Source organism: Schistocerca serialis, chromosome 8 (assembly GCF_023864345.2).
Source record: "Schistocerca serialis cubense isolate TAMUIC-IGC-003099 chromosome 8, iqSchSeri2.2, whole genome shotgun sequence".
Classification (NCBI taxonomy): domain Eukaryota; kingdom Metazoa; phylum Arthropoda; class Insecta; order Orthoptera; family Acrididae; genus Schistocerca; species Schistocerca serialis.
The window spans coordinates 246,523,694-246,539,414 of NC_064645.1; the positions used below are offsets into that span (position 1 = coordinate 246,523,694).

Genomic DNA, 15,721 nt, shown 5'->3' on the forward strand with positions numbered 1-15,721 from the left:
TTTTTTACATTTGCTCAGATGCCAGTGTTTTAAAGCTACGTATATTAGTCATATGCAGAAAATTATGGCAATCAAAGAGCAGCATTTGCCACCACCAGAATAATGTTCATGGTCATCACCTCATCTTCGTGTGTTGTAAGAGACACTGTTCCTGCACCCAGGTCCTCCACTTTCTCTTCCACATTACGACGCAGGCCACCACTGTCCTTCACTACAGTCCTTTTTGTTGTCGTTTTGACAACCTTGGGGCCGAGTATTGTGTCCTCTGCATATGCTGCAAGTTCATCACCTGAGTCTTCTTCATCTGAAAGCTCCCCATCTGAACCTCGCCGAAAAACTTTTAGGTCATTTCCTTCCGCTCTGACACGTCCCCGTTCTAAACCAGACACAGCTACTGGCTCACCATCCTCCCCCAGTACCACGACTACACCTGTTACTTGGGATGGAAGGGAACCTGAAGGCACCTTTTCTCCTCCTGGGCCGAGCAGTTTTGCAAGGTAACGTTTTGGTACTACAGATGGCTTACCGTCTCGACCCACTGAAAGTTTTGCTCCTTCTAATACATGTGTATAGTCAACGGACAAAGCAGGTTCACCACTGCGAGACTTTGTTGCCTCCGCAGGTACTCCCTTGAGAACTAGTGGTCGGCCATCCGTTCCTGTCAAAACTGTGGCACCATCTAATAATCCTGAAAACTGCCCCGGTATGATAGTCCGCCCATCTGCACCTACAACTGGAGCTGGGTATTGTCCTGTTATGATTAAAGGTTGTCCGTTTCTTGCCAGCAGTGCCGTTACGCCTTCCATGATAGCTATTGTCTCTGTTCTGACAACTCCACCAACTGATGATGCCGTTTTAACAGTTGATGTTGTAACTGATTCTGTGAACCTTTGCATTGTAATAACCGATGTTCCGTCACTTCCTACCACATCACCTGATGGCTTCTCTGTTACCGCTAATGGCTGACCATCCTTGCCCAAAATTACTGAAACTGACTGTACACTTCCTGGACTGACAGCTGAAGGTGATAATGGCTGTCCGTCGCTCCCAAAAAGTTTAGCTAAGAACTTTTCATTCATAACAGTCACTTTTCCGTCCTTTCCTAAGCTAACTTTTGCCCCATCAACAACTTGAGAATAATCTGCCACATACAGGGGCTTTCCGCTAGGGTCCTCAGTTTGTGCAGCATACACACCTTTCAGAATTAGTGGCTTCCCTTCCTTACTTGTGAGAACAGTCGCACTTTCTAAACTACTTGGAAACTTGGCAGGTAAAATTCTCCTTCCATCTTTTGCTATCACAGGGGCTGGATATTGCCCTGTAAGAATTGCTGGTTTACCATCTTTTTTCACAACTGCCATCACTCCTTCCACAGTGCTGATAGTCTGACTGGTAAATGACTCCATCGAATCTTTGCCTGTTACGCTTGCAACGGGCTTCCCGTCAGGACCAAGAACAACTGACGATGTTTGCACTGTACCAGTTGAAGGTGCACCACCTTTCTGCATGAATGATACTGTAGAACCAGGAACAGTCTCAGCAAACTTTTGAACAGACAAGACTGGAACGCCATCCTTACCCAGTATTGTTCCACCAATATCTGTCACCGACAATGGTTGGCCATCCTGCCCGAGAACTACTGTAACACTTTCCATGTCTCCCGGATAGCGCCCAGGTGACCACGTCTTTCCATCTCTCGTGACTAATGTGGCAAGGAACTTATCAGGGCTTGCTGTCACTTTATTATCTTCATCCATAACAAGTTTCACACCTTCAATAACTTCAGAGTAGTCGGCCACAGCCAGCGGTTTTCCATCATTGTCTGAAGTCTTTGCAGCATATAGACCCTTCAGTGTAAGGGGCTTGCCATGCCTGTCTGTGAGAACTGTAGCTCCTTCCAAATTTGCTGGAAATTTAGGTGGAAGTACCTTTTTTCCATCTTTACCAGGCACAGGAGCTGGAAATCTTCCTGTTAATATCACCGGTTTACCATCTTTTCTAACTACAGCCATGATACCATCAACAATTCCTATGGTGCGGGATGTGGTATGGGGGGACCCAAGCTGTACAGGCCTGCCATCAGGCCCAAGAATAACAGAAGTAGTCTCTACAGTTGTCGAAGTTGTTGGACCAGCTTGCTCGAAAGCCACAGTAGCTCCAGGAACTGATTCCAAGAACTTTTGAACTGATAAGATAGGTTCCCCACTTTCACTAGTAACAGATCCAAATGAAGATACTCTCACTGGCAATGGCTGACCATCCTGCCCCAAAACTACCATCGCACCTTGAGAATCAACAAGAGAACGACCAGGTGGAAGTGGTTTGCCATCACTCCCAACAAATGATCCAAGGAATTTAGTGTTAGTAACTAAAGGTTTATTCTCTTTGTCAAGGGTAACTCTAGCCCCTTCCACAACCTGTGTGTAATCAGCAACTGTTACAGGTTTGCCATCGTTACCAGCCGTAGCTGCAGCATATTGTCCCTTTAGTAATATTGGCTGACTGTCTTTCCCAACCAAGACAGTTGCTCCTTCGAGACCACCAGGAAAGTTTGTTGGTAGTATTTTCTTCCCATCCTTACCAGAAACTGGAGCTGGAAACTGACCAACTAAAATAACTGGTTTTCCATCTTTCTTTACAGCTGCCATAACCCCTTCTACAATATTTATTGTATGAGTTGTAACAACTGGTGGTCCTCCTCCTAAAGCAGAACCCATCACTACCCTAGTTGTTTGCACAGTGCCTGAAGATGTGTGACCTGGAGGTGGTGAGTATGAGACTGAAGAACCTGGGACACTTTCCAAGAATTTTTGCACAGACAGTAACGGCTGTCGATCCTGTGCACTCACTACACCTATAGGAGTTTCTTCCACTGCCATTGGCTGTCCATCCTTCCCTAAGACAACAGTAACACCTTCAGCTTCCAACGGTGATCTCCCAGGAGGTAGAGGTTTACCATCTCTTGTCATAAGTGAGCCTACAAATTTATCAGCTGTCACTATAGGTTTCCCGTCCTTTCCAAGACTAACTCTTGCTGCTTCTATGACCTGTGTATAATCAGCAACTGCCAAGGGCTTCCCATCACTGCCTGTTGTTTGAGCTATCTCTGTTCCTTTCAGGATTGTAGGTTTTGAGTCTTTGTCAACCAGAACAACAGCTCCTTCCAAATTTCCTGGAAATTTTGGAGGCAAAACTTTTTTCCCACTTTTGTCTGTTATGGGTGCTGGGTACTGACCAGTAAGAATCACTGGCTTTCCATCCTTCCTAACAACTACTATTACTCCTTCAATTATATGTATAGGCTGAGGTGTTACCAAAGTGGTTACTGTGCTGTCAGCACTACTAACTGTTGTCACTGGTTTAACAGCTGGTATTTTGTGTTCAACACTCGTCACCATGCTTGGATGTCTTGTAGTAACTATTGGCTTACCATCTTTGCTTACAACAGTTCCAGCAACTATCTCCGTAACAGGAAGTGGTTGGCCATCAGATCCCAACACAATGGTTAGCCCATTGACTTCAGTGGCCATAGTCTTTTCAGGTGGCAGTGGCTTGCCATCCCTGCCAATAAGAGTCAACAGGAATTTTGCTGGTGAAGATATAGGCTTCCCATCCTTATTTAGAGTAACAGTTGTTCCTTCTACAATGTGTGAGTGGTCTGCAGTGAGCATTGGTTTTCCATCACTCGAAGAAACTTGTTGAGCCTGTAGTCCCTTCATTATCACAGGTTTACCATCATGACCAACCAGGATAGGAGCTCCTGCCAGTTTACCTGGAAAGTCTTCTGGGAGTACCATTTTACCACCTTTCGAGACAGGAGCTGGAAATTGTCCTGCAACAATTGAGACCTTTCCATCATTTCCTACAACGGCAACAACACCACTAGCTACAGCTACAGTCTGAGTAAATGGTGCACTCAGCATAAATGGCTGACTGCCAATTCCAGTTGCTGGACTGCCTTGGCCTATCACAAGCCTTGAATGAGGTGTTATGCCCAAGTGCTTCTCAACAGAAATGATCGGTTGTCCATCTTTGTCAGCTATAATGCCCGGCAGTTTCTCCACAATGGTAACTGGTTCTCCATCCTTTTCCACTACCACTACTGCTCCTTTAATGTCTGATGGAGACTTATCTGGCGACCACAGTTCTCCATCTTTACCCACCAAAGTGCCCAAAAATTTCTCTCGGGATACTATAGGCTCACCATTTTTCCCTATAATAATTCTGGCACCATCTATGATGTGTGCATAATGGACCACCTTCTGTGGCTTACCATCAGGCCCTGCAACAACTTCGGTGTATAGGCCCCGAGGAATCAGAGGCTTTGAGCGTTCATCCTCCAGAACAATGGCACCATCCAGACTTCCTGGAAATTTTCCAGGTGGAAGGATCTTCTTTCCATCCTTGCTGATTATTGGTGCTGGATACTGTCCAGTTAGAACAACCGGATGTCCTTCTTTATCCACAACTACTGTAACTCCATCAACATATGGTGCTGGATCAGTTGTACCAATGAGTCCTCCATATCGCAGAGGTACAGTAGACACTTGCTTTCCATCAGCAGCTAAGAAAGATACAGGATGACCTGGACTCACAATAGCTCTCACAATGCCTTCTGCATCTGCATCAGAGGTTAGTTTCATCACTGGTTTTCCATCACTTGAACGAAGTTCACCTGTTGGTGTTTCTGAAACTTCTAATGGCTTCCCATTAGCTCCAAGAACAACAGTAGCTTCCTCCACATCTATATTTTTAGCTCCAAGTGTGACTGGTTTCCCTTCCTTATCAACCAGTGTAACAAGATATTTAGTGAGTGTCACTTCTGGTTTCCCACTCTTCTTTGGCATGATCTTAGCTCCTTCTACTACATGAGTGTACTGGGCACCAACTGCTGGCTTTCCTGCTGGGCTAGTAATAGGTTCTATTTCAAGTCCTTTAAGAGTCATAGTTTGTCCATCTGGTTTTGCACTAACAACTGCACCTTCAAGCTTTCCAGTAAACTTACCTGGAAGTGTTTTTTTCCCATCTTTAGTGATGATTGGTGCTGGCAAATCACCAGTAACAATTACAGGAACACCTTCTTTGGATATGAGCAACAGTGCTTCATTCACAGGCAATTCAGTTATCTGTAACTTTGGAATTAGGGTTCCAGCACGTCCACTTTCAAAAGATGTCGCTGAATTAACTACAGGCTTCCCATCACTAGACAGCAGAACTCCTGGAGTTGGTTCAGTAACTTCTACTGGTTTCCCATCAGCTGTAACAACCAACATAACCGTTTCAATGTTTTCCAGTTTTTCACCAGGCTTCAGAGTCCTGCCTCCAGATCCTACAACCGATGTCAAGTACTTGGTATTAGTTGCATCCAATTTTCCTCCTTTACCTGGTCTGATCTTGGCTCCCTCCACTACATGAGTGAATGGTGCAGAAATTACCAGCTTGCCATCATTACCAGTGATTACATCAATAGGCTGCCCTACAGCAGTAACTGGCTGCCCACTCTTATCCACCAGTACTGTCGCACCATCAAGCTTCCCACCCATTTTTCCTGGAAGTGCCTTCCTACCATCCTTGTAAGTTACCAGTGTAGGTATGTCACCAGTTATAACTACAGGACTGCCATCTTTAGCAACTAAGCACAGAACGTGATCAGTTGGCAGTGCTCTTGCACCTGAGGGAGATGTTTTTCCAGCAGCTAATACTCCACTGACACCTGAAGCAGTATTTATTACAGGCTTTTTATCACCTGCAATCAGTACACCAGGTGCTGGTTCTGTTACCTCTAGTGGCTTTCCATCTGCTCCAAGGATTACTGTGACAGCCTCTACATTCTCTGGCCTTTCTGCTGGTCCAATGGGTTTTCCTCCACTACCAGTCAAGTTAACTAAATATTTTGTGTAGCCCACATCTGGCTTTTGTGAAACTTTCCCTGGTGTAATTTTGGCTCCTTCCACAACATGTGTAAATTGTGCACTAACAGCAGGTTTTCCATCTGGTCCTCTCACTACATCTGCTCGGCACCCACTTGCAGCTACAGGCTGCCCTTGTCTATCAGTGATGACTGTAGCACCATCCAGGCTGCCTGAGAATTTGCCAGGGATAACTTTCCTACCATCCTGTTCTACAATTGGAGGTGGTATACTTCCAGTTGCAAGCAAAGGTTTTCCATTTTTGGAAGTGAGCAAAAGTACTTGACTTTCTGGTAAGGCAACTACTGCCCCTGGTGCAATGCCCAAAATGCCTGCATGGCTTCTCTCTGCTGCTAGCAGAGCTTCTGTATCCTGAATTTTATTGCCATCAGCTGCAGGTAGACGTGGTGACCCAGTAGATATCTTAGGTAAGGTTATCTTGGGCAGTGAGGGTATAGGTGAAGAAGTCTTCTTTTCTGGAGTAGTCTTGGGACTGGGCACTACCTGAAGTCTCTCAATTGGTTTGCCATCTGCACTTACTACTGTTCCCAGGTCTGATTCTGTAACTGCAAGTGGCTGTCCCTCAGGGTCTAGAACCAGCTTAACTTTTTCAATCCTTCCTTTGTCTCCAGTTACAACAGTGCCAATATACTTGCTCTTCACTGTTTTTGGCTGACCATCCTCCCCGCGAATAATTCTCGCACCCTCGATGACATCTGAAAACTCAGCCTGGTATCCTCCATCAGCTTTAAGCATGGCAGGCCATCCATCTACAAGAACAGGCTTACCATCTTTGTTGATAAGTGTAGGTGCACCTTCAAATTCTCCACTGCAAGTAACAGTACCTTTACCATCCTTACCTGCTGCAATAGCTAATTGGTGGTCTCCAGTGAGCAGAGCTGTCTTACCAGTAGGCCCCAGGATGGCCACTGCAACAGGAGGTGCTTCAACTGGTTGCCCATGACGATCAACGGTGACAGAAATTCCACGTACACGATCACCATCATCTTCAACTTCTCCCAAGAAACCAGTACGGTGTACATCAGTTTTTCCTTTTGATACAGAAACTATGCCACCAGGTATAAGTGAATTATGTTTGGAACTTCCACACACTGCTGTAATTGGAAGTGGTTTTCCATCATTGCCCATTATAACAGGAGCACCATCTAGGTCACCTGAATGTCTCCCTGTAATGTAAAGTGTTCCATCAGGCCCTGTTGTTGTATTGGGAAGTTGACCCCAAACAAGAAGTGGATTTCCATCATGACCTTTCACAGCCATGGCACCTGACAGTGTTGCAGAAAATGGTTCTTCGGGGGGAATATCTATCTTGCCACTACGTCCTACAACAAAAACGCCACCTTTGCCCTTTGAATCGGCCGCTAATAAAGGTTTCCCATCTCGACTTACAAGAAGTTCTGCTCCAGCCACAGAAGCTGGTTTCTTCTTTCCCTGCACAGGCCGTCCATCTCGACCTGTATAAGTTCCCAAGTAGCGACACTGATTTACCGTCACACCACTACCATCTTTGTTCTCGAGAACTTCATACCCTTCAATGACATCAACATCTTTTGGCAAATGCAACTTTCCATCCTTCAGTATCAGTCCAGGATAGATATCTCTGACAGGAGCAGGTTTCTCATCTGTGCCAGCAACCACTTGGGCTTTAGCAAGAGGACTGGGCCATGCGCTATCTACAACCAATTTTCCATCTTCAGCCTTCACTATGGGAGGTTCACAGCCAGCAACAACTGAAGGTTTACCTCCAGCAATAATTATAAACTTTGATGATTGGGTTGTCGGGGGCACAATAACTGGGGCTGCACCGGCACCTTTTGCCTGCTCCTTAAGCCCTGCAGAAGCCACATAATCAATTCCAGGAGTACGTAGCCCTTTACTTGCAGGTGTGGTCTCACCAGGTGCATAATTGAAAGCTAAGCCAGTAGCACGTCGCCCAGAGGAGGATGGGGGGGAACGTTCGGGAGTAGTTTCCAGTCGACCCTTCTCATAACTAAAGCCCCCTTGAGGTTCAAAACGCCTTTGGTCCTCACTCTGTGGCTCCTCCTCTACATAATCATACTCTCTTGTGTACCCTGGAAGCTGAGGGGAACCCTTGGGTGGACCACCTGAAGCCCCAGACTTGGCAGTGTCATCAGTAAGTGCAACTGCCACTTTCTCATCTTTCACTTTTTTATCTTTTTTATCTTTTTCTTTTTTATCTTTTTCCTTCTTTTCTTTCTCTTTTCTTTCCTTCTCTTTCTTTTCTTTTTCTGGTGTACCATCTTCTTTTTCTTTCTCTTCCTTTTCCTTGTCTTTTGGAGGGCTGCCCTTCGCAAACAGGAAACCTGGAGTCTAAATATGAAAAAAAGAAAGAAAGAAACCACAATACCAAACATGAAACAAACAGAATAAAAAACACCTCACAAAAGATTAAAAAAAACCTCAACAGTCATTAATGCCTAAATCTATATATCTAGATATATTTTATAAATGGATGTTTTTGTGCCTGTACCACATTTCCTCCTATGCCACTGGACTGATTTCAACCAAATTTGATACATATACCGCTTGTTGTCGGGAAAGAACTACTGTTGGGGCAAGAACCATCTCCCACTGAGGTGGACATGGGAATGAAAACAGGGTGACACAGGAGACAGACAGACAGAGAGGAGGGAGGAGAAATGTATTTTTTTTTTTTTTTGGGGGGGGGGGGGGGGGGTGACAGAGAGAAGGGAAAAATGATGTGTACAACATATGTAATAAATAAGATCACAAAGGATCACAACTTTTTATTTTTGATTACCAGTTTTAGTATGCACTGTAGATCATATTCAGGTCTGGTGTCACCAAGTGCAGTTTGTAAACAGTTCAAAAACTATGCTCTATGGAACCCAATCTGAAGATGATCTCCAGACCAGATTGAAATTGTTAGATGGTAATAAAAAGTTGTGAAATAGTGTTTGTTTATTTATTATAACAAAAGAGGTTATGTTCCCTAAAACAAGGCATCAATTATGCAATATACGTGACATGTGTAGGAGGGCAAAGCCGCAATGAAAATGTTAGTATTCAATAATACACTGCATAAGTGACACTGAACAAGAGATTTCAGTAATTTAATTGTGAATTGCTGATTGCATTGTAGAATATTATCCTGTGGATAAGATTGCAGTACTGGAGCAAAATAGGTTTCAGACTGGGCGCACACAATCGAACTGCAAAAATTTTACAAACATAAGGATCAGAATGAAATTATAGACCATTTCGTAAACAGATTTCCAGAAAAAAAGCAATCTAATAAAGAAGTGTATGTTATCTTGGAAAACAAATGAATAATCAGAGCAGTGCCAAAAGCACATGAGGGGGTACAGAACTTCATTTCAGAGAGCATCTGATTTAATGGTAGGAAAGTGAAATATGAAAATAAGTGAGTGAATTTATAATGATAAACACAAGGAAACAAATGTAAAATTGTATTTTGGTATTGCCAGTGGATGATTTGAACACCTGTAAATGTGAGATGTAAAGCAAATTAATTCTTTTCTGGTGCTGAAAAACTAATTTCATCAGGGGATGAAAAGCAACAGATAGGAAAAATTCCTCTAAATTGTGTTTTAAGGGAAATCTATTGTTCTGTTTGACATGTAATATTCTGATAAATTTTTATAAGACTATTCACAGTTGTTAAATGTCACCTATATGTCCTCAGTTATCTTTTGCTCTGTGCATTTTATAAATGCTTCCTATGTGTCACACAATAATCACTGTAAAATCAAGAGTATAATCCCAGACCTGATCTTTCTCTAGATTCTGAAACTGTTTAAGAAATAATTAAGCTAGCACTTCAAATATGAAGCTCTTTCCACTGTGCATGAGCAAGAAAAGAATAACAACTAATGCCCTATTTAATTTGCATTTTTATCAGATAAAGATTTATAAACAATAAAATCTTATGGCTTCCATAATTAGTGCTGTTCAAAAAACAATGAGTTTTTTCATTACCATGCAGCAAAGTATCACCATGCCTCATTATCGGTCTATTTCTACAAAATACATCTTGTTTTTACACAATATTAAAATTAGAAAATTACCACATTCCATTTATAATATAAATCAAAACTAATATTAACTACTTTAATGTACTTTACATCCTATTAAAATTGAAATAGTTTTGAAATGTTACAAGAAACAATTTTAAAATAATATGAACAAAGTGAAGGATGTGGCAACTGTCAATAGTGATATATTTGCGGATTCTTTACCATTTATGACATCATTTTTCTTCTTTCATTCTGCAGTGTGCCTTTAATTTCCCTGACCATTATTCAACAGTTAAAAACTATAATAGCATAATAACATTCAGTTGAGAATTCAACTGAAAAGAAACGTCCAGTAACAGAACAAAAAAGATACATAAAACCCCGAAAACGAAGATGATACATAAGAAAACAGAAAGTAGAAACAAAGGAAATGCAGTTCATGCAGAATTAACTACATGAACAGAATGGTTATAATTATAGAAGTAGAAATTATATGAAAGAAAACATCCGTGACAGCAGTGCTGGTGAAGAAATGGTGAATGGTGGAAGTCACACAATGACCTTTGAGCAAATGAGGTATAAAAGAATGCGGTGGTGAAGCTAATACCCAGCCCCTATTGGTTGTGTTATAAAAGAATCTACAATAAGATATAGTGAGCTGTAAGATGAACAGTCTTCATATTTATTCTTTTGGACAGTTTTACAATGTTCACTTTCACACGTGGATTGATAGCAGTCTGATGGGATACAACTATTTGTTTCAATGTATGTTTAACACAAGTTCTCTGTGTCAACATTAATTATGTCAAGAGTAGTTTCATTTCTCGTATGGGCACCCCAACATCTCGTAAGTGTCTTCCCCCTGTTTTATTTTTAATTCCTCTTCATCCTTTTTTTCTATTTTCCTTCACTCTGCAGTCCCTCATTTGCTGTTGATTTTTTTCAATGTCCAGTTTAAATAATCTCTTCAAATTGTTAATTACATGCATTAAATATCTGGTCACTGTATAAGGCCTGTCTACTGTTTATTTCACTACTTGTTTCCTGACCTCTTAGAGCAGTATTCTGTGCATCAATGATTTTGCCTCTATTGAATCCCTTTCACTACCATCCTCACCTCATGGCCCTTGTTGTTCTCCTTTAATAGCATACATAGGGGAGAGTACAGAGCACAACTTTTCATTACTGAACATGGACATTTTACCTAATTTCTATTTCTCTGCATGAGATAAATAGTTTTTAAGAGTTTTTTTTCTTAAGTGTGTAATAAATTTATTTACACAATTAGCATTCTTTGTTATTTTAAGGTAGTCATATGCAAAATCAAACATTACGCTATATACAAATTCTATGTACAAAAATTCAAACAATACTTATGCAAATGAACTACAACAAACCACAATGCTTCTAAAGCAATCACTGTTCAAATATCACATACACCACATACTTGCCTTTGAACTGAAGATATGGTCCTTCTGACTTACATAACAATGACTTTGCACAATTAGTCAACTAATATAAACAAATAGTGTTCTGAAATATTACATAATACTACAAGATTTTATGGCATTAATGTGGGAATTTATTGATCATTGGGGGGTAGAGAGAGAGAGAGAGAGAGAGAGAGAGAGAGAGAGAGAGAGATGTATAATTAAAATGACTAGAGGCATTTCCATAAAATTTTCATTTTTTTCACTAAATAACACTTTTTTCTGCCGCAGAAATTATGGTACGTTCTGTATATGTTTTCCTTTGATAAGTCTATGGAAGAGCCATTCTGAAACAGAGTGTTAAAACTATTCAAAAATATTTTGAAATAATACAGTTGCCCACATATGAATTTCTGTTTACGTGATAAAATGCTAAGCAAAAAGTCTGCTATGTTGTGGACAAGTAGTATGATCACTTATGAAAAACATATTAAACTTCAAAAAAGTATATGGCTCTACAAAAAAAAGTGTCATCACACTAAATATGTTAATACAATAATTTTGGTTAAAACTGGGTAAACATAAACTGATGGCAGAAAATCCTGTTTCCAGTTAGATGGTGACCATGATATATATTAGCACCAACTCCTGGCAACAGTATTTCCTTTCTTTCTTCTGCTATTCCTTCAGAGCTAAGAATTCTAGAAACAAGACTGACATACCCCACAGTAAAGATGGTTCTTTTTTAACACGACATGTGTCAGTGATGTCTCTCAAAATAAGAAATATCATTCTAATGCGTGGTTGCTCTCTCTTTTGTTGTGATTAGTATTTTCTTCACAATGCAGTTTAACAAAGATAAAACTTTTACCATGTTCTTTCCCCTTTTCTTTCTTTCTTTCTTTATTTCTTTCATGTACAAATAAGATCTTAAGAATGATAAGTAAATTAGAAACAATTAACAAAAAGTCTAGAATTTACTTGATTTAAATTTACTTAAAAAAATAAATCAATAATCACACTATGTTAAATGTAAATCAGTACTTCAATATGAAAGAGTTCTAAATTTTAAAACTGAAGAGGTTGAGTGTAGTTGATAAGGATACATCTTATCTCACTCCAGATGGAAAAAACAGCACTGAAATGTTTTCCAGCATTATATGATGCTTTGCTCTCCTGAAAGTTGAATCCTATAAACTAAGTAGATAAATCTTACCTTAATCTTGAGCTTCTCTCTCTTCCTGGTAGGTGATTTTTCATCGGAAGTATTTAGTGAGTCGTTGTCCTGTCTGTTCTCTTTTTCTTCATCTTCTGCCTCTGCTGCTCCCTTTTCTTTGTCACTGCCATCCTTATCTTTCTTTTTTTGCTTTTTGCCAAAGCCAAGAGCACCAGGAGGCAGAACTGCAACACCTCCAACAGGTTTCTGTGAAGGTTGAGGAGTGTGCCATTTACTTAATTTTTTTCTTATTATTCAGAGCATCATATTACTTTTAAGTATTTACACACAAGTTACACAATCTCATTATAACATAGCAAAACTCTTTTTTTAACTTCGGATGTAGTTGTTTTTTGAGATGCAATGACCACGACTACCTTTTTTTAACAAATCTATACATGTCATTTTATTGATAACAGATTAGTGGACACTAACATATACTATTTTAAATTTTCCTTGACTGGCTCCATCTCTTTTCATCTTTAGATGGTAACTACAGCTACTAGAGATCAGCAAATTGGGGGTTTCGCTCACTCTACTCGCTCGAGCGTTCTGCGCTCGATCACGGCTTCCCCGAGTACAAACGCTCGAAGTGGGCTGTAGTTGAATGAGGCACTAAGGGGAGAGGAGGCCAGGGGATGGCCCTTCTGACACACTTGCTGTGATGCTGTTGCCACCATTTTAATAGCAGCACTCTGTGCCTGCAGGCTGGTGCTGCTCCTGACATATGTCCACCAGCTGATGGGACTACACTCAGATCAGACATATACTCCTGAGTGGCAGTTTTTAATTGTGACATCATTGTGATTCATAAGGAGAAAACAGCTTGCTTTATGCAATAAGAAAACCTTGGAAACAACTGGGAATTTCACAGGAGAATTACATATCTAACTTTTGTCGGTCTCATAATGAAGAACCTCTTGCTGCTTTTTATAACACCTGCTTTATTGATTCAAATGTACATATGTGATCCTCATAACCTAACAAATTATAAATCTAACAAGAATAAAATTGTCTCCAAATTATTCCCTGTTGACATAATTACAATGAATCAACTAATTTCAGATCAAGTTCGCTTTGTCAGTCAGAAATAAAGTTCCAAACCGCACTGAAATTTTTTTGGTCTAGCTTATCAGAACCTGATGCTTCATCACACATTTGATCCACACTATTTTATGTCTCATCTCTGTCACAAACAAATATCACTGACAGTAATCAGAAGGGTGACCACAGAATTGTTACTACTCTGTGCAATGCCAAAGTTTAGACTTTCTAGTCTGTGAGAAAGAGAGACAGCGATGATTCAGTACTCGTAGTACTTACAGTTAATAGGTGATAATATGACAATTGTAATGTACTGCCACAATAGCGGTGACACTGTAAGCAGCATATTGCAATTAGGCGCAATTTGCCAGACACACAGTGTATCTACAGTAATTTAAATGTATGCATTTTTGTATCTTTAGGTCCTAAATTGCAATGACTTTTCAGTTTGTGCAGCCATGATGAAACAAACTGAACTGTTGGAAACTTCTCGCCTTCAAGCATTTCTGTTGCATCTATGATTGGCTCTAAAAATGTCACAAATTCTTCTGCAATATTGTTGTCATAATCAGTAAGTTTTTCAGAGACACCTCTCTCTGGAAGCAGTTCCATGACTTTGTCGTAGTGCCTTTATACATAGTGTAGCATTCTAAACAAGCTGTTACACTTATTCTACATTTCTTGCTTAAGCTTGTGTATATCATATTCAGGTCACCATTTTTCTTCATGAAACAGTCACTATCTTTAGCAGCATAGGTTGTGGAATAAACTACTCCAAGCCCATTTATTAAGTAATTGTCATCTAACATATGTTTCCGGACTATGTTCAATACATGTTTAATACATGCATAATATTGAAAGGATTGCAGTACCTTGCGTACATTAGTGTCTTCGTCAGTGGAAAATGAAATCTTATTAAAATGGTGGGGATTTACTCCTAACAATCTGAATAATGTTTCCTCGATGTAGTTCTTAATAAATTCCGCATACTTCTTTTTCTTCTCAGAAAAGTGATTTGTCATCAATGCCATATTCCACAGTGCCTAATCTCAATAATCAAAGTCCACAGTACTAGATAGGTAACACATTTCCTGATATTGTTGGTCCATTATCCGCTGTACATCCATACGCATTCATGCCTATGGCCTGAATAATGCTGGACATCATAGTCACTCATATTTCATCGGCTTATCTTTCAGTGTTTCGTACTATTATCATAGGAGGAGTCAGAACGTTGGAAACATCTGCATCTCCCAATTCTGAACTGACATTTACAAGCTCCTGATACAAAAAACACAAAATCCTACACCTAATGTTAAAGTATTTGGATGAAGACCTCTGGGACACATTTCTACACACCTTTTTAATTAGTGTACCTTTTACCAAAACTGCTAATGCTTCAGAAATTACACTTTGTCGAAATCTGCAGACATTTGTCTTCAGATGTGTGGTGGTGGAATGTAAGACTGAAGAGTAGAGCATGTGCCACAGTACGTGTAGCTGACACCCTTGTCAGTCACTGATGATCTCTCCCTAACATTGTTACAGCCACCATCTTTCACACTCAGGATATATCATTCTGAATAAGGTTTTGCTTCCGCACTCTCCTTCATCTCGCATTCTTGCACCATGGTCCTACAGCGGACAACTGAGTGGCGCTCGAGCAATTATAGCAGATGATCGAGCAATTTGAGTGTGCTACACTCGAACAAGCGTCATGAGAGTGGAGTGTGGTTGCTCCCTCAGTCCAAGGTGGCTATATTGACATCTGACAGACTTACAGGGAACTACATGTTCCGAGCAATCTGAGCAAGCGAAAATGTCAGATGCAGACCCTTAAAATATGGATATGAAAACATTCTAAATTGGTCATGAGACATGGTAAATTTCAAAATCCAAATTGTAACTAGTTGTAGCTCCTGTCATCAGCATCCATGAAGTGTAGTTCAACGAATTTACATTTCAGTTCTATAACTTGCAAAAATATGACAAACTTCTACTTATCAATTTCCAGCAAATACATGTATTTTTCCCACACCATTTGTGTAATGACACTTGAATAGCACAACACGATATTTAATA

At 40.5% G+C, this 15,721-nt stretch overlaps 1 protein-coding gene across 6 annotated transcripts in view; it reads right to left on the reverse strand.

The window, feature by feature from the left end:
- LOC126416139 (mesocentin-like) overlaps window positions 1-15,721 on the reverse strand; it is a 614,335-nt gene that overhangs the window by 39,511 nt on the left and 559,103 nt on the right. For all 6 annotated transcript variants that reach the window (XM_050083681.1, XM_050083685.1, XM_050083684.1 and 3 more), the window contains 2 exons: window positions 12,596-12,802; window positions 120-8,261 (listed from right to left, as the gene is read on the reverse strand). In XM_050083681.1, the coding sequence (XP_049939638.1) occupies window positions 120-8,261; window positions 12,596-12,802 (8,349 nt within the window). The remainder of the gene's footprint in view (window positions 1-119; window positions 8,262-12,595; window positions 12,803-15,721) is intronic.